Source organism: Giraffa tippelskirchi, chromosome 1 (genome assembly GCF_054371585.1).
Source record: "Giraffa tippelskirchi isolate mGirTip1 chromosome 1, T2T-mGirTip1v1.2.pri, whole genome shotgun sequence".
NCBI lineage: Eukaryota > Metazoa > Chordata > Mammalia > Artiodactyla > Giraffidae > Giraffa > Giraffa tippelskirchi.
Genome location: NC_137275.1, coordinates 14,648,402 through 14,671,995, shown reverse-complemented (window position 1 = coordinate 14,671,995; position 23,594 = coordinate 14,648,402). Strand labels below are relative to the sequence as shown.

General features: G+C 45.7%; 1 protein-coding gene across 40 annotated transcripts in view; it reads left to right on the top strand.

Annotated features, from left to right (window-relative positions):
- Window positions 1-23,594, top strand: part of AFF1 (ALF transcription elongation factor 1) — a 198,940-nt gene that overhangs the window by 169,653 nt on the left and 5,693 nt on the right. For 24 of the 40 annotated variants that reach the window (XM_081580924.1, XM_081581046.1, XM_081580912.1 and 21 more), the window contains 9 exons: window positions 1,667-2,617; window positions 11,711-11,814; window positions 12,457-12,700; window positions 14,654-14,745; window positions 14,910-14,970; window positions 19,249-19,385; window positions 19,980-20,051; window positions 20,792-20,932; window positions 23,364-23,578. In XM_081580924.1, coding sequence (XP_081437050.1) covers window positions 1,667-2,617; window positions 11,711-11,814; window positions 12,457-12,700; window positions 14,654-14,745; window positions 14,910-14,970; window positions 19,249-19,385; window positions 19,980-20,051; window positions 20,792-20,932; window positions 23,364-23,578 — 2,017 coding nt within the window. The remainder of the gene's footprint in view (window positions 1-1,666; window positions 2,618-11,710; window positions 11,815-12,456; window positions 12,701-14,653; window positions 14,746-14,909; window positions 14,971-19,248; window positions 19,386-19,979; window positions 20,052-20,791; window positions 20,933-23,363; window positions 23,579-23,594) is intronic. The other 16 variants (XM_081581126.1, XM_081581118.1, XM_081581219.1 and 13 more) reach the window with 2 other exon arrangements.

Sequence of the window (23,594 nt, the reverse complement as noted above, 5' to 3'; positions counted from 1 at the left end):
AGATATCTTTCAATTAACTTCCTGGAGTGTTGTGGAAATAATTTAGTCATTCATACAAACCCATCTGTCAGAATGGATCTTAAGAAAAAACATGCAGCATGCCAGTGATACACTGCCCTTTAAAAAGAAAGTAATCATTAGTTACTCTGTTAACACATGAATATTTTCCCAAAGAACATAAAATTTATAGGTACAGTAATATACCAATGTCCATGGAATTCTCTAGACAAGAATACTGGAGTGGGTTGCCATTCCCTTCTCTATGGGATCTTCCCAACCCAGGGATCGAACCCAGGTCTCCCGCATTGCAGGCAGATTCTTTACCATTCGAGCTACCCAGGAAGCCCCAAGGTACCAATAGAAGTGCCGAAATAAATATCTCACGTTCACCACTGTGTGAAAGACATAAAAGTAGAATTTGGAGATAAAGACGTCCTTATCATTCCTTTAATGAGATCTAATAGCCCAGTTGGGGAGAGAGAGAATGTGATGCACCAATAGTCAGCAGCAAAGATTTCAACAAGATATCTGCTGTTGGGATAACAGGAGGAGCCCGGGACTTGTGTTTATTCTCCTAGTGAGTTGCACAGGTAATCAGTATAATCTCACTGCTCTCCCTTGTGTGCTCTGGGGCCTCCCTGTGTTTCTTAGAAAAACAGGTGCTAGTTCAGACCAGACTACCTGTAACAAGAGGCTTCCTGTTTGATTTAAAGAATTCAAGGGGGAAGTCATGGTTGACTAATGTGACCTCACTTAGTTCTTTTCACCCAGAAGTAAAATTTGAAATTCAGAAGACAGTATATCTGTGATAAACTGTCATGTGTTAGTGTTTTTAAGTACATTGAGAAATGAAATCAAGTCTTGAAGAAAGTCATTTTTGATTGCTGCTGCTGCTAAGTCGTGTCAGTCGTGTCCAACTGTGTGTGACCCCATAGATGGCAGCCCACCAGGCTTCTCCGTCCCTGGGATTCTCCAGGCAAGAACACTGGAGTGGGTTGCCATTTCCTCCTCCAGCGCATGAAAGTGAAAAGTGAAAGTGAAGTCGCTCAGTCGTGTCCTACTCTTCGCGACCCCATGGGCTGCAGCCTACCAGGCTCCTCCGTCCATGGGGTTTCCCAGGCAAGAGTACTAGAGTGGGCTACCATTGCCTTCTCCCATTTTTGATGGGAGTATGTCAAAAAAAGGGATAAGCCACGAAACCCATCCATAGCCACTAAGACTTAGTTTATTCATTGACCTTCTTCTGACAATCCTCGATAAAAGGATCCTTTTGCTCTTCATTCTTTCCTATCATTCCCTGATAGGATAGTTCACAAGTCAAAATGAAAAATCTGTTTAAATTATACTGTAATTATCAGTGAAACAAAATCTTTATTACACAGATTTCTCAGCAGTTGACAGTGGTCAGCACTGGTCAGTATCTCATGGTCTATTATTAGTCAGTGTCTGCTGCAGCTGGAATTCCTGCAGCATGAACAATGGGAAGATTGTTTTAAGAGTTAATTGTTATAGGATTTAATCTGTAATTAGAGGGGGATCAAAAGGGCCTGAATTCTTAGGTTTGCAGTGACTGCTTCTCCCCGGGACAGTCCTATAGCACTGGGTGACTAACCCAGAGGAACAGTATCATTACTGCTCAGTTAACCCTGTTTTTCCTTGTTTGTAGCCCGAGCCTCCAACAACCAACAAATGGCAGCTGGACAACTGGCTGACCAAAGTCAGCCAGCCCGCGGTGCCCACCGAGGCCCCGGGTGGCACGGAGCCCCCGGCCCAACACCCGGACAGTAAGGGCAAGGGCGGCGACGGCAACACCGCGGGTCAAGAGCGCCCGGAGTCCAAAGAGCCTCCCCCCAAAGGCTCCAGCAAAGCCCCCCGGGTCCCTTCCGAAGGCCCCCACACGAGCAAGAGGAGCTGTCAGAAGTCCCCTGCCCAGCAGGAGCCCCCCCAGAGGCAAACCGTGGGAAGTAAACAGCCCAAAAAGCCCATCAAGGCTTCCGCCCCCGGGCACGTGGATGCCCCTGCGGATGCGCGCGCCTGCCTGCAGGTGGAGAGCGAGCCCGGACTTCCTCCCCCGGCCTCCAAGGACCAGCCCTCCAAAGACAAGCCCAAGGTGAAGACGAAAGGGCGGCCCCGCGCCGCAGACAGCCGGGAGCCCAAGCCGGCGGTGCCCACCCCCAGCGACCGGAAGAAGCACCGCAGCGGCCCCCCGAAGGCGCCCGCGAAGGACGCGGCAGCAGAGGACCGGAGCCCCGAGCACTTTGCGCTCGTTCCTCTGACCCAGAGCCAGGGCCCTGTCCGCGGTGGCGGCGGCGGCAGCGGTGCTGGCGCCAGGACTAGTGGCTGCAGGCTGGCCGTGGTGGTCCAGGAGGACCGCCGCAAGGACAAACCCCCGGTGCCTTCGAGAGACACCAAGCTGCTCTCCCCACTCAGGGACACGGCGCCGCCACAAAGCTTGGTGGTGAAGATCACTCTCGACCTCCTGTCTCGGATACCCCAGCCCCCAGGGAAGGGCAGCCGCCCCAAGAAACCAGAAGACAAACAGCCACCAGCGGGGAAGAAGCCAGATCCTGAGAAGAGAAGCTCAGAAAACTCCAGCAAGTTGGCCAAAAAGAGAAAGGTGAGTGTGCTGTACTAACCTTCCCCTCCAGCGTGGACCATGCCTGCTGCACCGCAGGGGCTGTGTTTGGTGTGCGATTGTCTTAGAAGATTATGTGCACATAACCCTGAACTGTCTTAGAAGAGGCTGGAAATCTTTGGATTCCATGTTGCTTTTGTGACTAGTAGCAGTTAATCTTTCACTGTAGGTAAGTGTTAATAAATGCCAGATTACTTCCGCAGGCTTGCTAGTTTGAAATAAAGATGAGGCAGTCATTGAGAAGGACCTACTGCTGTAGAATAATATAGCATTAAGGGTATGTGTTTTATCTATTTGGATAACATTGGTATTTACCACCTGACCCACTCAGTTTTATCTTTTATTATTTTTATTTATGATTTTTTGGCTGTGCTGGGTCTTGGTTGCTGCGTGGGCTTTTCTCTAGTTATGGAAAGCGGGGGCTGCTCACTGTGGTGGCTTCTCTTATCGAAGAACATGAGTGGTAGGTGCAGCGGCTCAGCAGTTGCAGGTCCCAGGCTCTAAAGCACTGCCTCAGTAGTTGTGACGCATGGGCTTGGCTGCTCCATGACGTGTGGAGTCTTCCCAGAGCAGGGATCAAACCTGTGTTCCTTGGCATTGACAGGCCACTTCTTATCCTCTGTATCACCAGGGAGGTGCTGGCCCATTAGGTTTTCCTCTAGAAATTAAAACATTTTATGAAATGAAATGTTAATTCTGATTTACTGACAGAAGTAATATACACTAAATTTTACTCCTGTGGTTTGATCTTTGTAATACTGATATTACGTCCATATTTTAACTCGTGGCCACACAACATGTCGTTAATTTGAAACCACCATATTTAAGAATTTATGACCTCTGTTAATGACTTCTAATATTAAGCAGGGCATTGTGGAAAAAAGTTTTAGAGCTATTACAGAGATGGTTGGGGCATCTTTTTGAGTAATATAGGCTCTTATGGTGCATTGTGAAGTAGTCTGTCATTTAGCACAGTGTTAGGAAGCTTCACTTAAGGAATAAATGTAATAATAATAAAAGAAACAGTAACCCCTGTGTTATTTAAGATCCTCTATACTTGGACATACAGTATTTTGAACAGTGTCCTTTCAACCTTTATTCTGAATTACTGAGCTCTCAATGTATTTTTTCACTGCTTCTGGGTGATGAAAGATTTGTGAATTCTCCCCCCCAGTGACGTTCCCAAACCCAAGATTCAGAATGAAAGACACAAGAAGGGCCGACTCTTTCCTGCCGAGAAGGAATAAAAAGTTTAACACTCCTGCAGATACATAAAAAACTTCTCCGTTACGGAAGTTGAGCTAAGAATAACAAGGACAGAAAGATCATGAAGCCTGCTGTCATGTCTGATTTGACTGATTACTCCACGAGGTTAAAAATATAACATGACTTTACCAAATAGTAAAGGGGACGGTTTCCCCAGCACCTTGTCCAATGAGCCGTGAGTGTGTGTATTACTACCGTAATTGCAGCGGGTGAGCCCAGTGGGGATGGGATCAAGTGTGCTAACTGGCAGTGGGCAGTGCTGTTTCAGCTAGAAGCAGATATTTTCATGTGCCTGGTAACTTTTTTTTCTTCTTCTTTTTGGCTGTGCTAGGTCTTTGCTGCAGCAGAGGGGGTTTCTTTATGGTTGTGGCTTAGTTGCCCCAAGGCATGTGGAATCTTATCTTGGTTCCTTGACCAGGGATCCAGCCCATATCTCCTGCATCAAAGGCAGATTCTTAACCACTGGTCCACCGGGGAAATCCCCTGATAATTCTAAAACAATGTGTGTATGTAAGAGGTGTGAAACTTTGGAGAAAATTGCGATGGACCAGGCTAGGGAAATGGTGCCTACATCTAACATGCCCGAGGAAGCCTCAAAAATACACTCTTTTTACCTCCTCCTGGGAAGTCTTTTATCACCTGTCTCCCAGCTACCATAACCTCGGGTTGGCCAAAAAGGTCCTTCAGTTTCTTTTTCCATTAAAGCTTATGGAGAAACCCAGACGAACTTTTTGGCCAGCCCCAAGATTATCTGGTCTCCACGGTTGACCTTCTGCATCAACTCGAGTGGAGAGAAGTATTAGCTTCTAAAGCACTTTCTAACCGGGTGGAAACTGGAGTCTCCCTGGATGGTTGTCAGCTCAGTCCACCCTCCAGCCCAAGTCTAGAAGCTCTATCTGCAGCTCCACCAAGGGAAGCCAGCTATCCCTGTGAGTCTCTGAACTGTTGCCCTCTGAAAGCCATTCGCAGCCCTTGGCTGAGCTCTGCTAGGGCAGCTCATTCGTCTTCCTGTTCAAAGGATAGAGAAGTAATGACCCCCTCATCTTAGGCAAGTACATGCTTGCTTTACAGCTCTGGCAAACAGCTGAGAGGTCTGGCCTTGGGAACAGACTGCCTGTTTGCTGTGGGAGTGACAGGATCAGGGTCTGAACCAGTCATTCCAAACCCTGGCTGCACGTCCCTGTCTACTGGGGAAGCCTTGAGTACTGGTGGAGGGTTGAGCACCGCCCTGCATACGCCCCATTGGTGGTTTTCTTTTTCCTTTTTTGTTTTACTTACTATTCTCTGCCCCCCCCCTTTTTTAATTTATTTTTAATTAGAGGATAAGCTTTACAGTGTTGGGTTGGTTTCAGCCAAAGTATACATATGGCCCCTCCCTCTTAAGCCTCCCTCCCACTCCCCTCATATCTTCTAACTCCTCAGATGATCTAATGCCTAAGGCTCTGGAGCAGAAGCTTGTTACCAGGGTAGGATTGTACAGAGCTAGTGGTTTGGGCTGAGCAATCTTTCCAGCGTGGTGCGTTTAGACATCATGGATCTAGGAATTCCTGGCCTGAAGAATGTCACTAGTTAGAAACATTACTTAGGAGCCTTTAGACAAATATAAACAGCAGCTGACTGTGTAGTTACTTCATAATCAGAGAACCATGTGTCATTGGTTTTACTTCCTGCTGGATTCCAGCTGGTGTTAAGACTGAACATAGTAGCCTCAGGTTCTCTCTGTGAGGGTCAGGCTCCCCCTTTCTTGTCAAGACCCTGACTCTGCTTGCTCAGGGCACCGTGGCTGCTACCCTTGATGAGTGGAGCTGCTCCGTGGGCAGCCCAGGTCTCTCTCTCTCTCTTTAAATTTAATTTATTTGGCTGCGCTAGGTCTTAGTTTCAAGATGTGGAATCTTTAGTTTCAGCATGTGGGGTCTAGTTCCCCGACCAGGGATTGAACCCAGGCCCTCTGTATTGAGAGCGCAGACCACTGGACCACCAGGGAAGTCCCACCCAGGTCTCTCTTTAAGCTTGGGTGCTTTCTTCCATATTTGGATAGTGTTCATGTTCTTCATTTCAAGTGTGAACACTAGAAAAAGCTCCATGAAGAAGTAGTGAGAGCAACTGAATAATGTACCTGCTCCTTCCCATCCCCTTCTTGCCACAAAATTTAACAAGTATTTTCAGAGTGTTAGCAGATTCTTGAGGGGGCTTTCCCAGTAGCTCAGCAGTAGAGAATCTGCTACCTGCAATGCAAGAGATGGGTGTAGGAGACGCAGGTTTGATCCCTGGTTTGGGAAGATCCCCTGGAGAAGGAAATGGCAGCCCACTCCAGTATTCTTGCCTGGAGAATCCCACGGACAGAGGAACCTGGCAGGCTACGGTCCATGGGGTCACAAAGAGTCGGACACGACTGAGTGCACACACGCGCGCGCGCGACAGATCCTTGAAGCCATTTTAGACTCAAAAGTGTGAGAAGATGATTGTAAAGAGTTAATGGTGGTTAACAGCTGTGATGAACCCATCGAACGTGGTGCCTATGGAAGTGTACCTGTATTTTTTTCTTCTTCTACTTTAAAGGAGTGGGTTGGGGACAATTCATGAGAAAAAGTAGAGAAAATTGTGAGGGTAAATGGGCATGAACTTACATGGTCCTCCTTACATAAACTACAGAATTTCTTCAACCTGATTACAGTTTAGAATTTAAATTAGAACTTATATTTTCTTTTATATAATTTTTAAGCTTCCTGTTTTCCAGACTTGGAAGAGAAGTTGAAGTTTAGAGGCACAACACAGTATATAATCAAGGCGGTACAGAGGAAAGGATTCTGAAAGCACACCAAACATTCAGAGAGCGAAGCCTTGCTCTAGGCACTTTTCCTAGATGATGGTGTTGTTGTTCAGTTAGGAGTGTGGCTCTGTCTGTCATTACCTCTCATAGATAATCTCATTTAATTCAGTCACCTTACGGAAGTCTTTCAAATAAAACTCGAGACTGTCTCAGCAGTCCTTTAGACAAATAACCAGAACAGGGAAGTTACATTCATTCAGGTCTTTCCCTTTTTCTAAATAATTGTTTTACTGACCAAGAAGCTTGGGTGCTTTCTGGAAGCACATTGCAATGCATGGTTTATATGTGTTTTGAGGAAAGGGGAGGGAAATGATGGCATCTGGTGGGGAAATGTGCATTTTTATTGCTTGATGGTTGGTTCAGACCTTCCCTTCTATCCAAGATCTGCCTGTTTTCTCTTGGGTTGTTTCTCCAGATAGACATTCCCGGTTATTATCCTTCAAAATCAAGGGTTTGAAGTCATCCCCATAATTTCCTAAAACCACTTACATCTAATTTCTTCATGTCTGTTAGTTACCCTAAAAAAATATGGAGAGCTGTTTTAGGGCCAGTCTGATGCCTATGTTTCCCTGATGAGAAAGAAGGGGGAAAGTGCATACATTTTGCTCTCCTGTGGCACTTAGCCCAGTGAATATAACCCGCCTTCTCAGTCAGTCTCCACCCTCATTCTTGGGGTCAGCTTGGACTTGTCTGCCTTGTCGTCTCACTGAGTGTCCTGCAGAGGCAGATCTTGGCAAAGTACCTGAACTTCCCCAAAGGCTGCTTCTCCACTTTTGCTCTGCTCCATGTGCTACCAAGTCGGTTTGCTTCCCTGTGGGAGAGGGTGATAGAGTTTAGGATTGGAGCACCGAGACCTCATGCGTCTCTTGTTCAGCCGCTGCCTTTCACAGATGGGATCCAGAAGGGCTTCAGGGCTTCCCCCTAATGGCTTGGTGGTAAAGAATCCACCTGCAAAGTAGGAGATGTGAGTTCCATTCCTGGGTTGGGAAGATCCCCTGGAGAAGGAAATGGCAACCCACTCTAGTATTCTTGCTTGGGAGATCCCATGGACAGAGGAGCCTTAACAGCTGGATACAACTTAGTGACAACAAACTCCCCTTTTACCTGCAGTTCCTGGCTGGTGAGTTGAGTGCCCTGGAGGCCTCTCCAGAAACCGGCTCAGCAGAGCACAGCCCCAGCGCTTCCTTTTATGGTCATCATTCCCTTTGGCTCCACTCCGCAGGTGGGGCAGCCTTTGGCAGGTAATCTGAGGCTTCCTGAGCCAACAGGTTAAGAGAAGTCAACAAGTCAATCAAGAGGAGCCTCCTCCTGTTGGAGATGTGGGCACCATGGAGACATTGTTTTTATGGAAAAAGGGAGCTTCCAAGACCTGAGACTTGATCTGTGGGTAAGCCCCTGGGCAGAGGAGACTCTTTTTTCCTCCTGAAAAAAGCATCATGCTTACCTCTCTTTCAAATGGTCTCTTGACCCAGAAACATCTCAGGAACTCCTCACCTTCTGTTTTCCAGTCTTGGATCAAGTTTGCGTTCCCTTACCCCCCCCCCCCCCCCCGGGACAACTCCCTCTCCAACAGCCCTTTGCCTAATCCTAGATCCACTTCGAGAGGTAGTACAGGCTGGTTCCCGTGCCAGCAGAGAAAGTTCACAGAGTGCCTGCTCCGGGGACGCCTCCAGGACTGTTCTTGCAGAGGACGAGAGGGTTCCAAGTACGAAAATACCAACCCCAGGCTCATAGGAGTGCATTCCGTCAAAGCAGACACAGTCAGCAGAAGGGAATTTTGCTTAACTGGTGTAATGGCTTGCGGGCTTCCCTGGTGGCTCAGATAGTAAAGAATCTGCCTGCAGTGCAGCAGACACGGGTTTGATCCCTGAGTGAGGAAGATCCCCTGGAGGAGGGAATGGCCACCCACTGCAGTATTCTTGCCTGGAGAATCCTATGAACAGAGGAACCTGGCGGGGTACAATCCGTGGGGTCACAAAGAGTTGGACACAACTGAGCACCTAATACTTTCTACCAGCCGACAGAATGTTACCGGCTTCTAAGTTGTTGCATGTCAGTATAAAGCATATTATTCCAGTAAGTGCCAACACAGTTGTAAAGCTAATGTCAAAGTTGATCCTTGGTTCTGGGCTGTTCTCTTGAGTCACCAGTTGGCACAAGCCAGAGTTAAACCAGTTTGTGAGGACTGACTCACTAGGAATCATATTTTCATGTGTGGTTTGTAAGGCCTGCCACTTTGGTTTCTAGTCGTAACTAGCATGTCCTAAGCAGCATGAAGGTATACAAACAAAAATTAACTCCTCTTCTGCCTCTGGAGCTTGCTGTTTTCTTTCAAAAGTAACCTTGTGAACCATTTATACTTAACTTTATCTTCAGGACTTATCCTTTGTGTTGTTAACTGCCTAGAGATGCCTTCTATTTAAAGCAATATGAGGACTTCCCTTGTAGTGCAGTGGGCTGACAATCCACCTGGCAGTGTGGGGGACATGGTTTTAATCGCTGGTCCGGGAAGACCCTTATTCCTGCTGGGCAAGTAAGCTCGTGCAACGCAGCTGTTGAGCCCACGCCCTAGAGCCTGTGAGCTGCAACTTCTAAAGCCTAAGTGCCCTGGAGCCCGTACTCTGCAAGATGAGAAGCCTCTGCAATGAGAAGCCCGATCCCTGCAATGAAGAGTGGCCCCCCACTTGCCACAATTAGAGAAAGCCTAAGTGGCAATGATGTCCTGGCACAGCCAAAAAAATTTTTTTTAAAGAAGTATGATTGGGACTCTGCTCTTCCACTGTAGGGGATGAGGGTTCAGTCCTCGACCAGGGAACTAAAATGCTACGTGCCATACACTGTGGCTGGGAAAACAACAAAACAACCCTATAAAAAAACTGAAGTGAAAGTCGCTCAGTCATGTCCGACTCTTTGCGACCCCATGGACTATACAGTCCTTGGAATTTTCCAGGCCAGAATACTGGAGTGGGTAGCCTTTCCCTTCTTCAGGGGATCTTCCCAACCCAGGGATCAAACCCAGGTCTCCCGCACTGCAGGTGGATTCTTTACCAGCTGAGCCACAATGAATTAGTAATTAACTTCGTGTGCAAGTTAATTATCTGTCTGGATATTTTAGCACATTCTGTGACTTTTCCCAAAGATAAGTTTCCCACCTCTTGCCATGTTTGCTGGGCCAGCTATGTGTCCTTTAATCTAAAACTCAAGAGAAATTCACTGGGGCCGTTGGTAGCAAGCCTCTTGGGCACAGTGGGTGTAGTGATGAGGGTGCCCACTAGGAGTACGGTTCTGTTTTAACCAGTCATTTCCAGTTTATTCTGTTTTTCTCTGCCAACGTCGAGTACCTCTAAAGTGTTCCCATTGTGAACTGTTGAATGGAGGGTGAGTTACATGCTAAGCCCCAGCAGGCCTCCCCCCTCCCCGGCCACTGCCAGGGCCCCCCTCTCATCTCTCCTGACCTGTGCCCTGGGGTTGCGCTGCCTGCACCGCCCACCACACGAGAAGCAAACAGCCGTGTGAAATCACTTGCTGTGTTTCAGTTGTGCCCGTGGGATGTGCTTATTCGCATTACGTGTTCGCTCCTTGCTAGGTCCTTCAAGATCCTTTTATCCCCCAGTCTTTCATCACGAGCAGCTGATTTGTTTTTCTTTTACCTAACCTGTACATTGAATAGTTCTTCATTTGCATCAGCTCATAGGAAGTTCAAGGTCCATTTTGCACGTCGCCTCTAGAAAAGTGTAAAAAATAGTAGCAATATCATGCGACCTAATTTTACATTTTCATAATTTTACTTTCTCTAGTAGCCACGTTAAAAATATTAAAAGGAAAAAAACAGTGAAAACAATTTAAATAGTTTAACCCAGTGTATCTAAAATATTGGCACTTCAGCATTTCATCAGTAGAAAAATGATTACATTCTCCGTTTTTGCACAAAGTCCTTGACTTCACTTGTCGCTCTGGACTAGCCTGTCTGGCTCTGGGACGGAGTGTGAGACAGTGTGAGATTGTCTCCAGGGGCACCAGCCTTGGCTCGGAGTTTCTTTCTCCACCCATATTTTCCCCTCTTCTGTGCACACACCAAGAGATGAAAACCAAATATCCTTATAAGCCACCTTATCTTTTGAAACAAGAATAAATGTTTTCGGCAGAGTTTGTGAAGGGCTGGATTGAGACACACACCCGAGCACCTGTGCTTGAGGAATGAGGGAATCGGGGTGGGGGGGGGTAGGGTAGAGTATGTCTCTGCCTTTTCCCTCCTTTTGAGCAAGGCCAGGCTGCTTATTAGCAGAGCTTGAGCCCACACATCTTAATTTATTCATTTTTCTTGGAGACATTCAGAGAACAAGGGAGAGACTGTGGTGAAAACCAGGGCCTCCCACAATTGGATCACGTGAAAAATGTTTTTCCCATTAAGGCTCTAAGAGAGGATTTCAGTTTTTTAGGGATTGGCCTAGATTGGCTGATGGTGTCCCAGATTTCTTTCCTGGTGAGCTGACAGTCGGAGGAATTTAGTTCTGATGCACCTGAACTGACTGAAGGACTCCCACTGATCACTTTGTTGCCCTTGTTAGAAGCTAGTGACTCTTCCCCACAGGCCATCACGTGAGCTTATGCCCATGGGAAGGAGCCCGAATATGGACCTTCTAGAAACTGAATGTACATGTTGTCATGGGATAACACAACTGTTTTTCTTCCTGGGAAGAGAAAAACCTGGTTCTTTCCTTTTTGGATATCCTTCTTTTCCTGGGTTTGAGGAATAGTCCTTCCTGATGCACAAATCTGTCTCAGTATAAATCACGTCAAATCTATATGGTCTGCCACCCCGCCCTCTCCCAAAACACAGTGTAGATACTTAAAGGTTGCCATGTGTGTTTAGATGTTCCCACGAGTCTCATTGTTGTCATTGCCTTTGCTGTATATATTTTTTTTCTATTTTGCCTGTACAGTTATGTTCGTAACAGTTTAATGTTATACAACAATAGGGTGAAGCAGAAAGAGACCACGATAGCAAGAAAGTCAGGCTGGAGAAGGAAGTCAAGTCACAGTCGTCATCCTCATCTTCCCACAAGGAATCTTCCAAATCAAAGTGAGTATAGAGGCTAGGAACAGTCTGCAAAGGCGATCAAAGCTTCCTGGATCACATGCCCCGACAAACATTTTCCTTCTGCAGTAGAACGAGAGATTAGTCAACTCTTTGGGGTTCATTTTGATGATAGACTAAATTTGTTTTGTTTTCCTCCACGAGGACCTTAGAGGAGTGAACAGTTAGTTTGGCAGCAGGCTTAGATTTATCAAAAGCATGAAAAGCCTGGGCAAAAGTGAGTGAGTTGTGTCACCATGTAAACCAACAGAGATTTGAGAGACAGAGAAAGGGGAGGGGGTCCGATGTGAAGAGGGCAGAGAGGAGGTACAGGTTGTACAGCAACTGCTGCAGACAGAGTTGTTTGGGTAAAAGTTGAAGACCACCGGCAGACTCTGCAAGCTTCGTGACAAGTTACACAACCACATTTATCAACCTCATTTATTACTCATAGGTAGGACTCAATTTTTCAAAGGTTTAAAAAAAAAAAAAGGCTGTGAAATTTGGCCTTTCCACAAAAATGGATTTCACGCTCTGTGATATCTTAATCTTTCGTGTCAACAGCGACTTTGTCCTTTTAAGCCAAACAACGAAGCTGTGTGGTTCGTGTTCTGCCTTAACTTAGTTTTGCATCATGTTTCATTCCAGAATGTCCAGGCCCTCCTCTGAGCCCTCAAAGAAGGAAATGCTTCCGCCTTCACTCGTGTCATCCTCGTCCTCGTCCTCCCAGAAGCCAGCCAAACCCGCACAGAAGAGACCGAGGCAGGAAGACCCCGGTGGCCAGGACCCCCCCAAAAGTGCCAGTAGTACCAAGGGCAGCCACAGAGACCCTCCCGCCTCCAAACACAGAAAAGCAGAGGGGAAGGGCTCTGGAAGCGCCACAGAACACAAAGTAAGGAGGGACACAGTCATGTCGAAAAGGGAATGTGCTGGTGTGTCTTTAAATGCTCAAATAATTCTTGATTGATGGTATTTCAGAGCTATTTCATCACTTTTAATAAAGCCAGAATGAATAACTTGTGCTTAAATCTCCACTTTCCAGAGGGAGAGTAAGAAACAGTTCCTGTTACATGAAAATTTAGGTGGCAGTTTATTCTTAAAATGGTTCAGACGTGAAAATACAGAGTAGATGCTTGTGTTAATTTTCTGTCAGTGTTTTGCAGTAAAACATGGTTACCCTGGTTAGTTCTTGGTTTGGATGTTTGATATCAAATACTTCCATTATTTGGTGATAATAGGAAAAATTTACTTTCTCAAATACAAATTCCTTTCTTCCTGTTAACCTGGAGTGGGTAACAGAGAGAGAGAGAGAGAGTGTGTTGCCTAAGAGTAAAGTGTTAAATTTGGTTTGTTGATAGTCTGTTCTCTTGAACATTCTTGTCTTGTGCCTTTTCTGTGTCCCCGATACAATCAAAATCTACAGTTTCAGTTGAATCTAGCTGAGAAAATGCTTGACTAAGCCAAAGTGTGCAGTGTTTTGAGTTCTCTTTTGAGCTCCTTTTGGGCTATTTCTCTAAAATAGTATTAGGTTGGTGCAAAAGTAATTGTGGTTTTGCATTGTTGAAATTTGCCATTTGGTACTGAAATACATTCTTAAATGTGATTATGTTACACATTATTTTAATGCTTATTTCTCACTTTGTGTTTTTTGCTAATGGCTTATTACTTGCTGTTTATATTTGTTTTAGACTATGGAAATGATGTTAGACAAAAAGCAAATTCGAGTGATTTTCTTATATGAGTTCAAAATGAGTTGTAAAGCAGTGGAGACAACTTGCAACATCAACAACTCATTTGACCCAGGAACTGCTAATGAAGGTACAAATGCAGTGGTGATTCAAGAAGTTCTGCAGAGGAAACAAGAGCCTTGAAGATGAGGAGCATGATGGCCGGCTGTTGGAAGTTGACAACGACCAATTGAGAGCAATCATTGAAGCTGGCCCGCTTACAACTACATGAGAAGTTGCTGAAGAACTCAGCATTGACTATTCTACGGTCATTTGCATTTGAAGCAAACTGGAAAGGTGAAAAGGCTTGGTAAGTGGGTGCCTCATGAGTTGATCAGAAATCAAAAAAAATAATTGAAGTGTCATCTTATTCTGTAATACAACAGTGAGCCATTTCTTGATAAGACTGTGACGTACGACAAAAAGTGGATTGTATGTGACAACTGGTGGTGTCAGTGGTTGGACCAGGAAGAAGCTCTAATGCACTTCCCAAAGCCAAACTTGCACCAAGAAAAAGTTACAATCACTGTTTGGTGGTCTCCTGCCCGTGTGGTCCACTACAGCTTTCTGAATCCCAGTGAAACCGTTACATCTGAGAAGTATGCTCAGTGAATCGATGAGATGCACCAAAAACTACAACGCCTGCAGCTGGCATTGGTCAACAGAAAGGGCCCAGTTCTTCTGCACGGCAACGCCCGACTGCACATCACACAGTCAATACTTTGAAAGTTGAACAGTTTGAGCTACAAAGTTTTGCCTCATCTGCCATATTCACCTGACCTTTTTGCCAGCCGACTACCATTTCTTCAAGCATGTCGACAACTTTTTGCAGGGAAAATGCTTCCACAACCAGCAGGAGACAGAAAATGCTTTCCAAGAGCTCATCGAATCCCACAGCACGGATTTTTACACTACGGGAATAAATAAACTTATTTCTCGTTGGCAAAAAATGTGTTGATTTTAATAGTTCCTGTTTTGATTAATAAAGATGTGTTTGAGCCTAGTTATAATGATTTAAAAATCATGGTCCGAAGCTGCAATTACATTTGCACCAACTGAATAGGTTTGCGTCAGTGATCTTAAATGTGAGGGTGATTGGTGTGATGATTTTTTTCAAGGGATCTTCTGGAGATACTGCAAACCGTTTTCCAGTGCCTTCTTTGCCAAATGGAAACTCCAAACCAGGGAAGCCTCACGTGAAGTTTGACAAGTAAGACCTTGGGTGCTGCCCCCCTCCGTCTTTGCCCACTTCCTCCCCCTCCTGCCTCCTCTTCACCCTGCCCACCCCGTCCTTTCCACCCTCTAGTCCTTTTGCTCCAGTCCAGTACCTGTAGCTTCCTGTGACACACCTTTGGTCTTTTTCTTCTCTTTCAGACAACAAGCTGATTTTCACCTGAAAGAAGCCAAAAGGTTGAAGGACAAAGCAGAATTAGTGGTCCGTCTTGGCTCTTTCTCCCTTGGGTGGCATGTTTTCTGATAAAATACTTGCCGTCTCATTCTACCGTATTCCACATCACTAACCGTGGAGGGGGGTGGTGGGGGAAGGCAGGGCAGTGTGGGGCTTAAGAGGATCAGCAGGGTCAGAATCAGTGAAGGGTGAAGGGTTTAGTGAAGTAACACGATTGTGGCTTCATTGATTCGGTTTGATCGTGGGCAGATAGAGTACTCAGTTCAGTTCAGTTGCTCAGTCGTGTCCGACTCTTTGTGACCCCATGAATCGCAACACACCAGGCCTCCCTGTCCATCACCAACTCCCGGAGTTTACCCAAACTCATGTCCATCGAGTCGGTGATGCCATCCAGCCATCTCATCCTCTGTTGTCCTCTTCTCCTCCTGCCCCCAATCCTTCCCAGCATCAGGGTCTTTTCCAATGAGTCAACTCTTCGCATGAGGTGGCGAAAGTATTGGAGTCTCAGCTTCAACATCAGTCCTTCCAATGAACACCCAGGACTGATCTCCTTTAGGATGGACTGGTTGGATCTCCTTGCTGTCCAAGGGACTCTCAAGAGTCTTCTCCAACACCACGGTTCAAAAGCATCAATTCTTCGGCGCTCAGCTTTCTTCACAGTCCAACTCTCAACATCCATACATGACCACTGGAAAAACCATAGCCTTGACTAGACAGACCTTTGTTGGCAAAGTAATGTCTCTGCTTTTTAATATGCTGTCTGGGTTGGTCATAACTTTCCTTCCAAGGAGTAAGCATCTTTTAATTTCGTGGCTGCAGTCACCATCTGCAGTGATTTTGGAGCCCCCAAAAATAAAGTCTGCCACTGTTTCCCCATCTATTTCCCATGAAGTGATGGGACCAGATACCATGATCTTAGTTTTCTGAATGTTGAGCTTTAAGCCAACTTTTTCACTCTCTTCTTTCACTTTCATCAAGAGGCTTTTTAGTTCCTCTTCACTTTCTGCCATGGAGAAGGCAATGGCAACCCACTCCAGTACTCTTGCCTGGAAACTCCCATGGATGGAGGAGCCTGATGGGCTACAGTCCATGGGGTTGCGAAGAGTCAGATATGACTGAGCAACTTCACTTTCACTTTTCACTTTCACGCATTGGAGAAGGAAATGGCAACCCACTCCAGTGTTCTTGCCTGGAGAATCCCAGGGATGTAAGAGCCTGGTAGGCTGCCATCTGTGGGGTCTCACAGAGTTGGACACGACTGAAGCGACTTAGCAGCAGCAGCAGCACTTTCTGCCATAACGGTGGTGTCATCTGCATATCTGAGGTTATTGATATTTCCCCCAACAATCTTGATTCCAGCTTGTGCTTCTTCCAGCCCAGCGTTTCTCATGATGTACTCTGCATATAAGTTAAATAAGCAGGGTGACAATATATACCCTTGACATGCTCCTTTTCCTATTTGGAACCAGTCTGTTGTTCCATGTCCATTTCTAACTGTTGCTTGCTGACCTGCATACAGGTTTCTCAAGAGGCAGGTCAGGTGGTCTGGTATTCTCATCTCTTTCAGAATTGTCCACAGTTTATTGTGATCCACACAGTCAAAGGCTTTAGAGTATTAGTGTGCATTTTATGTCTACAAGAATGAAAGTTGATCTACCTAGTAGTGTTTTATATAATACACATGAGTGCTTCCTTGTCCTGCTAAATCCGTTCTTTGGATGTGAAAAACAACTCTTACTTATTGAAAGCTGGTCAGTTTGTGTTCACCCCAAAAGATTTCAAAAAGTAAGGTAGCCTGTTTGCATTCCAAAATTATTTCAAAGCCCCAGAGAGACTAACAGTGAACAGTGGACCAATGCCATCAGAGGAAATTTTACAGTGAGACTGACGATGGCTCTGTTGGTAAACAGGCAAGAAATTCTCTTTCCCTGGTGGCTTTTGGACCTTCTGGAAGGTAGCAGTTTTGTTAGTTGCATACACAATTAAATATGCTTTTAATTCTCTGCTGCAGTAAGGTCAGATAAGGTTGCCCTTTGTCATAGTTAAACATCTGAGACTCTGGGGCTTTTATTTCCTTGGTGTAGTCCCTACACCCAAACCCCTGCAGAGACTCTATGTTGAACTTTGTACCACAACAGTGTCAGTTGCTTTGATTCTGCCACATGCAGACGTAAGCACAAACTCTGTGGTCCATGGGGATTGAAGGGGATCCATTCACGGTGGCCTCAAAATCCACACACCCCCACTCAGTGTTCTTCACCCCCAGTCTCTAGACTGGCATCTGTTCTCAGCTTGGGAGGGCTGGGCGAAGTCCCTTTTATCAGGCGCCTGTCATCAGGGTAGGATGCTTATTGAGTCCTTCCCACGTTGGCTGCTGGAAGAGGGTCACAGGCAAAGTTAGGCGCTATCTGTAAAGTAACCCTGTACCAGGATGACCTGAGTCAGAGTAAGATGCCTCAAGCTGCACCAGACAGTCCCAGGTCCTCAGCCTCTTCCTTTCACTTCTCTGAGGCTGTTGTGAGGACTGCATGAATTTTGGGTTTTCAAAAAAGAGTAAATACCAGGTCCTCTGCCACTTATCGACAGCTTATCTTGACATTGGGCATTTTCAGCATTAGAGTCCCTCATTAGTCAAACAAGATTACTACTCCAGGGAAGAACTTTTTTGTGTGTCGTATTTCATCTGCACATATGCACATCTTCTTTCTCCCTTCCTATGGCTATTGCATCCCATTTTAATAAACAATATTAACTCATTCTACTCTCAAAATATGCTGGTTTGGATGGAAACCTGAATGACCAGCCTCTTTGTAATATTTTCCTTTAATTGCACAATGTCTTAAGCATGTCCATCTTGCATAGCAAATAGTTAAGCGCATAACTGAGTATAGAGGAGTGTATTTCTCTTTTACTTATTGTTGGGTAAGAAAATTAGAACTTTGTACCCCACTCCAGTATTCTTGCCTGGAAAATCCCAGGGACAGAAGAGCCTGGCGGGCTACAGTCCGTGGGGTTGTAAAGAGTCTGACACGACTGGACACATGAGTGCAGCACATATCACCTTTAACACTGTCCCAGGAGGCCCATAGAGTTATCACAGGAGTATTATCTTTAGTAACCTTACAAAATTCTCAACGAACTGGGAATTGGCAAATTGCCTTAGTATAGTTATTTTTGTTTCTACCCTGAGGCCAATGTAAATTTTGAAAATGAAAGAGATGGTATTGGATAAGTAAATTGGAAGAGTTAAATTCCCACCAGTGAAGCAAACCAATAAGGCCCTTTACTGGTGATTATTTGGGGCATCCTGATTGCATTTTTATTCTTTCTGTCACTAATTTTCTGAGCCTGGGTTCTCTAGAAGAAATGCCTTAAAATCAAGTTATTTTTAAACATTAAAGTTACCAGCCATCTTTCTTTGCCAGACCATGTTTCTTTGCTGATTCGTCACCATCTCCTTACACTCCACTTGCGTCTTTACGGTTTTCAGCCTTTCTTTTTGAACATAGCAAATTAGAGGCGTTGGCAGAAACTACAACCTTGCACATGTCAGGTTGACCAGTTGCTTTTATAGCATGTGCTGCATATGCATGTGGAGAGGAAAGTGGAGGTTCTTGCCCCAGTCTCTGTTGAGTTGGCTGAATTCCACCAAGTGAGAAGAGTGTTAAGTGACAAAATGTGTATTCAGGCTTAAGTGACCACCAGTATCTGGTTGCATTCATATGTCTGCATTCCTGTTGAGGGACTCTGAAACGTTATCCCTATTGACCCAGAGGACAGCCTTGTGCCCTTAACCCAGGTTTCCAAAGAGGGGATCTGTTGGGCTGTAAAATACATCAAAAGATTATTGTTCGCCATGATACCTGAGATGCTTGTAAACCATAACATTTGTTTACTTGTTGAAAGATAAAGTTCAGTACATACAAAGAAACCGTGAATGCATTATTCTAGATGTATAGCATAACCCATTTTTCAGGAAAATCATATAATGGGGAACTGCACACTAGTAACAAGGGGACTGTGTACTTAGTGCCTTAGCTTGAGTATGTACTTCAGTTGATTTTGAGAAGTGAGTCTTTTTACAAGATTGTCTTCTCTTTCCTACTGAACTTTTGCTGGAAGAAAGTTCTCAGTAGGTCAGAGCGGACAGGCTTTGGTTATTCTGGTTGAGTTAGTTTGTCTCCAACCTCTCTCTAGCCGTAGTTCAGCTAAGATGGTGGAGGCCAGTTTCTGTAAAGAATATGTGTGAGAAACTTAGTAAAAGTCCATGTTAGGCTTAACAAGGACCATGTTCTTCGCCCACAGACGGACAAGGTAGGGAAGGCTTTTAAATACCTGGAGGCTGCCTTGTCTTTTATTGAGTGCGGCATCGCCATGGAGTCGGAGAGCCCCGCGTCCAAGTCAGCATACTCGATCTACTCGGAAACCGTGGACCTTATTAAGTGAGTGCCCGCTCGTGTTGTCTTCCTCTTATTACTTCCTGGCGTCACCTTTATGGCTTTAATCCATGTGAACTTTGGTATGAGGACAACTTAACAAAGGGGAGTCTTTAAGAAGTCACTGATCCAGGAAGTTGGTTGGGTTTTTTTTATTTATTTTTTGTCATAGACTGAAATTGTGTTCCAGATGAAGTGCTAGACCAGAATAACTTGGTCCGGCCAAGTGAACGGTGAAATGCCAGTCCCTTTAGGGAGGGGGTTGGTTTTTTCCAGCTTGACTTTCTTACCAGATGCCCTCTCATCTCTGCTGTGGCTCTCATCTTTATCACCTGCATTTCAGCAGGGGGCTCGGTAAGAACACAGGTCTACTTGGTTTCAAGCAGGTGGATGGTGAGAGAGCAGGCATGTCCTCGCCTCATCTTCTGAACGGCTTGAATTGTTGTGCTAAAGCCTTGTTTCTCTTCTGTGCTGCTGTCATGTCGTCACACCTTTAGGAAAAATCAGTATGAAACCAAGACAAACATAATAAGGTGTCTTTGTGCCTGGAGTTTTCTGACTGCCTATTTTGACTTGATGTACATGTATATTTTCCTATAGGTTCATATTGTCATTAAAATCCTTCTCGGATGCCACAACACCAACACAGGAGAAGATATTTGCTGTTTTATGGTGTGTATTTTTTCTTTGTCTAAAGAGTATTACATTTGCTTTTGCATCTCTTGATGTTACCAAGAGAGTGTGATATCTGTTTTCTTAAAATGAAAAAAAAAAAAAAAAAAAATGAAAATAATAATGAAAGGCGAATTAGTACCAGAAAGTGGGAGGATGTGTGTCAAGGGGTTAATCTCACTGGTGATTATTATGAGATGTCATCTACTGCCATTTTACTGACGACTCATATTCTTTAGTCTTGTGACTTAAATTATATCCTTGTATATCTATGTTTGACCATTAGAATGCCGGCAGATTCTTTACCGTCTGAGCCCCAAAGGAAGCCCATTCAATGGAAAAGAACCAATTCATTTGAAAAGCCTGATGCTGGGAAAGATTGAGGGCAGGAGGAGAAAGGGGCGACAGAGGATGAGATGGTTGGATAGCATCACCAACTCAATGGATATGAGTTTGAGCAAACTCTGGGAGATAGTGAAGGACAGGGAAGCCTAGTGTGCTGCAGTCCATGGGGTTGCAAAGAGTTGGACACAACTTAGCAACTGAACAACAACAAATATCGGTGTTGCACCTGTATTTACTTGTAGTACAGGGAGATTCTTGATGTTCTTCCTCTTGTTAATGAGGAAAACCCGGTGGTGTTCCTTAGGGTGGAAAAGGTTTGGTGGCTTGCTCTCTGTAGCGGTGATACTCATGTCTCCAAGGCAGTGCTTCATTTCCACTTACGTTTATGTTCACAGCATGCGTTGCCAGTCCATTTTGAACATGGCAATGTTTCGTTGTAAAAAAGATATGGCAATAAAGTATTCCCGCACTCTTACCGAACACTTCTTCAAGACTTCTTCCAAGGTTTCCCAGGCACCTTCTCCATGCATTGCAAGGTAAGGAACAGCCTAATTGCAATAACTTCCAGTGTTAAGTGCTCTCTTTATGTGCCTCTTGTGTGCCTTCGGCATTTCAAAAATTATGTACTTCCATATGCAGTCTTGCTCCTTCAACTAAAATCACCAGCACATCTCTACCTTTTGAGGAGTCTTTAGAAATCACGATATTTGCTGGTTGGGCAACATAAAAAGATAATTGCAAAAGAATACAAGGTCCATATTTCAGACCTTTGAGGATGTTTAGATCTCCTGTTGCCCAACGATGCAACAGGCAAAGCCAGTGGAACCAGAGACAAAGAACTTTATCCTTCTAGACCAGGGGTCCCCAACCTCTGGGATCTAATGCCTGATGATTTGAGATGGAGCTGATGTGATAATAATAGAAATAAAATGCACAATAAATGTAATGGGCTTGAAGCATCCTGAAACCATCCCGCCTGCACGCGCTCCCCCCCAAAGTCTGTGGAAAAATTGTCTTCCTCAAAACCGGTCCCTGGTGCTGAAAAGGCTGGGGACCACTGTTCTGTACAGCATGCTGTCTTGGCATTTCACTGAACGAGAAGTTTGCGGAACCAGTTGCCTGCCACCTTTTCAGGATCTGTAACAGATACGAAGAAAGAAAATGATTCAAGCTAAATTCCTTCCCCCACTTTGTGAACTGCTCATCTATCCCATGAACTGTCGAAAAGCAGTCCTTGTGCAGGTGTTTTTAAGATGAAAATATAGAATTTCCTGCCCTTTAGTACTTGTCTAGTTTTTGGTTTTTTTTTTTAATTTGGTCATTCTCCTTGAAAAGCTCCCGGTTCTGATGGGTTTTGCTATTTTAAGAGCATCACCTAGAAGCCTGCCCCATTTCCAGCAGGTTCAAAAGAGGAGATTCCCACATGGCTTCTCTTAAAAAAAGACAGTCCTGATTGAGAACGAATTTCTTTACCTTTGAAAATGACTCCCACCTCTGAGGTATTATTCTCAAATAATAGGTTGTCAGTCACTTTGTTTTTTTAAGTTTTTATTTTATATTGGAGTGTAGCCGATTAACAATGTTGTGGTAGTTTCAGGTGGTCAGCAGAGAGACTCAGCCATACATATGCATGTTTCCATTCTCCCCCAGATTCCCCTCGCATCCAGGCTGCCACCTAACATTGAGCAGAGTTCCCTGTGCTACACAGTAGGTCCTTGTTGGTCATCCGTTTGCAGTATAGCAGTGTGTACACATCCATCCAAACTCTCTAACTATCCCTCCCCACCCTCCTTCCCCCAGCCGCCATATGTTTGTTCTCTGAGTCTGTGAGTCTCTGTTTTGTACGTGAATTTATTTGTATCATTTCTTTTTAGATTCCACACATAAGGGATGTCATACGCTACTTCTTGCTCTGTATCAGTCACATAATTTTAGATCACTCCTTCACCCTGCATCTGTGAGCACCTTCCTTGTACCAGACTTTGTTGTAGGTGCAGGAAAGCCTCAGTAAACAAAGCAGGCAGGAATTGCTGCCCTCGGGGGGGCTCCTACGCTAGTCCTGCAAAGTGTGCATTCTGCCGGGGACTTTAGGATCCCTGAGGACCCACAGAGCCCAAGGGCGGATGTCGCCATGTCACAAGGTCACGGCCGCTGACCCATCTTTCCGTTCATACGCCTCAGTCTTTAGGTCTGAGGGACTGCACTTGCTTTCTCACTTGATCCATGTCAAGGTGGACGGTCCCTAGGAGAGCAGAGGGCATGCTGTGAGTCCCCCAAGGCCCAGTCTCCTCGTGGACTGTCCCCTGTCCAGTCTGTCACATGTTCAGCACATGTTTACCCAGACCACCCGCTGTGCTAAGCGCTAGACATGCAGAGACGAGTGAGACACGGCCCCTGTCTTCCCAGTGCTTGTGAGGCGGGAGAAGGAGGAGGAAAGGAGGAGGAGACGTGATAAATGCAAGGAGACAAGTTCAGGTGACAGGAAGGAAGCTGTGATGCGTCCCCAGGGTCTGGGAGAGCGCCAGGTGCAGAGTAGGATCTCAGGGGTGTTTATTGAGTGGATGAAAGAAGGAATATATCAGAGGTGAGGCCCATCTTCTCAGGGGAAGTGTTGTTTTCCCAGGAGAAGCTGGAGTAGGGGGTGGGGAGAGGAGAGCTTCCAGGCCATGGGAATAGCAGATGCAGAGGGCCTAGGAATACCCTGGGAATATGGATCGGCCCACCCGCTTCTGTGTCCAGTGAAGGCCACCTCCCCCACATGCAGTTCCTTTTTCCACTTGGAGGGTCCTATGCCACTGTGTTTTAGGAATAAATTTCCAGCATCCTGAAGCGGAAGGGCACCTCTTTGACCTCATAGACCTGCCTGTCTCTTGGCAGGTACACACACAGAGACCGGGTGACCTGGACTGTGGTTCCCGAAGCAGGAGTTCAGGTGATTAACCAGTTCTCTTTTCTCCCGCTTCCCAGAAGCACAGGCACACCGTCCCCCCTCTCTCCGATGCCTTCTCCAGCTAGCTCCGTAGGGTCCCAGTCAAGTGTGGGGAGCGGGGCGCTGCCCGCCACCATCAGCACCCCCGTCACCATCCAGAACATGACATCCTCCTACGTCAGCATTACTTCCCACGTCCTTACCGCCTTTGACCTTTGGGAACAGGCTGAGGTCCTTACCAGGAAGAACAAAGGTAAACGGTTCTGTGG